General features: G+C 51.5%; 1 protein-coding gene across 1 annotated transcript in view; it reads left to right on the top strand.

The window, feature by feature from the left end:
* The first annotated feature begins 556 nt into the window (after positions 1 to 556).
* SOX6 (SRY-box 6) overlaps positions 557 to 1622 on the top strand; it is a 57450-nt gene continuing 56384 nt past the window's right edge. The window contains exon 1 of the mRNA XM_018570876.1: positions 557 to 778. Within this exon, the coding sequence (XP_018426378.1) occupies positions 557 to 778 (222 nt within the window). The remainder of the gene's footprint in view (positions 779 to 1622) is intronic.

Below are 1622 nucleotides of genomic sequence, written 5' to 3'. Positions count from 1 at the left end.
GTTAGAGAGGAAGGAGCAGAGTCCTCCAGCAGAGCAGAGTATATCAGGAGCGGAGAGTTAGAGAGGAAGGAGCAGAGTCCTCCAGCAGAGCAGAGTATATCAGGAGCGGAGAGTTAGAGAGGAAGGAGCAGAGTCCTCCAGCAGAGCAGAGTATATCAGGAGCGGAGAGTTAGAGAGGAAGGAGCAGAGTCCTCCAGCAGAGCAGAGTATATCAGGAGCGGAGAGTTAGAGAGGAAGGAGCAGAGTCCTCCAGCAGAGCAGAGTATATCAGGAGCGGAGAGTTAGAGAGGAAGGAGCAGAGTCCTCCAGCAGAGCAGAGTATATCAGGAGCGGAGAGTTAGAGAGGAAGGAGCAGAGTCCTCCAGCAGAGCAGAGTATTCCAGGAGAGGAGAGTCAGTGATGTGCATTTGTTCGTTACACTTACGGGAAGACAGAGGAAATATAGAAGTGATGATGCGGCGTTGCTAATTGTTAATCCCGAGTGGTGACGCGTCTTTCCGGAACAATCTTCTCCTCCCTACAAGAGGTCGGGAGCTGTGACACTGAATTATAGGACATGTCCGGCAGCCGTATATCCACCGGATGCCGCAGATTCCTCTTCCAGTCGCACATATTGTGGACAGACCATAATAATGTGACAGAGATCAAACTTCAGGGGCAGCGCAGAGAACGCGACAGAATGCAAAGTGCTGAGGGGCCAATCAGGTATCAGCATGCCAGTCAGACCTCAAGGCACTGGGAGCTCTGCGGGGCCATCCATGGTCGCTATGGCGGGAAGGTAGGGTTGCCACCTGTCCAGGATTCACCCGAACAGTTCGAGTTTTGAATGCTGTGTTCGGGTTTCATGGCAGCAGAAACCCGGCCACATGATGTCAGGCAAACAGGGGCAACCAAAATTACGATAGGGGCTACTGCCCCCCCCCCCACTGAAAATAGTCTCAAAGGTGATATTTACATATGAATAAGCCACAGCTCATTCTCCCACAAAAATTTCCGTGCGTCGCTAGGGTGTTCGGGTTTCGCTTGAAGAAATGGTGGCAACCCTACGGGAAGGTCCGATCACTACTAGTACTCGGCAGCACAGAGTGTGTCAGGACTTTGGCTGCCGGGGGAATGCTGGCACTTGTAGTTCTCCGGAAGGAGGAGGGTGCCTAGCTTACAAAGCCCATCTCCATGTCCTATTGGTCCACAAGGCAGCACAGGGGACCTGCAGGTGAGGTGACGAGGAGCCGGCAGCGGCAGATCATCATGAAGGGTAATGAATTGTCGCCGAGACACTTTTGCCTTTTTCTTCTTTTTTTCGGGAACATTTGAACTCTCGTCTCTTGTAATGCAAATTGCGATTGTCCCCGGAATCCCCTCCTCGTTTGCCATAAATAAATAATCACACATTTGCATATTTTATTTCGCACGGCGGCAAATAACGTTCCCTAACTAGGTCTCTGCTGAATATTCCTGCGCCCGGCTGGAGGGAGCGATCCCCCCCCCATCATCCGCGCGCAGGACAACCAGAGAGCGTCGGGGCGGACGGGTCTGCAATCATTTGATATTTTTGGGGGGTTTTGGGTTTTTTTTTGTATAGTGTTTAAGATTTTCTTATCACAGACCCGAGCGGGAAATAA

The sequence above is a fragment of the Nanorana parkeri genome, unplaced genomic scaffold (assembly GCF_000935625.1).
Source record: "Nanorana parkeri isolate BGI_ZX_2015 unplaced genomic scaffold, ASM93562v1 scaffold1620, whole genome shotgun sequence".
In the NCBI taxonomy this organism is placed as follows: domain Eukaryota; kingdom Metazoa; phylum Chordata; class Amphibia; order Anura; family Dicroglossidae; genus Nanorana; species Nanorana parkeri.
The sequence above is the reverse complement of the archived record's forward strand: the minus strand, read 5'-3'. Positions and strand labels throughout refer to the sequence as shown.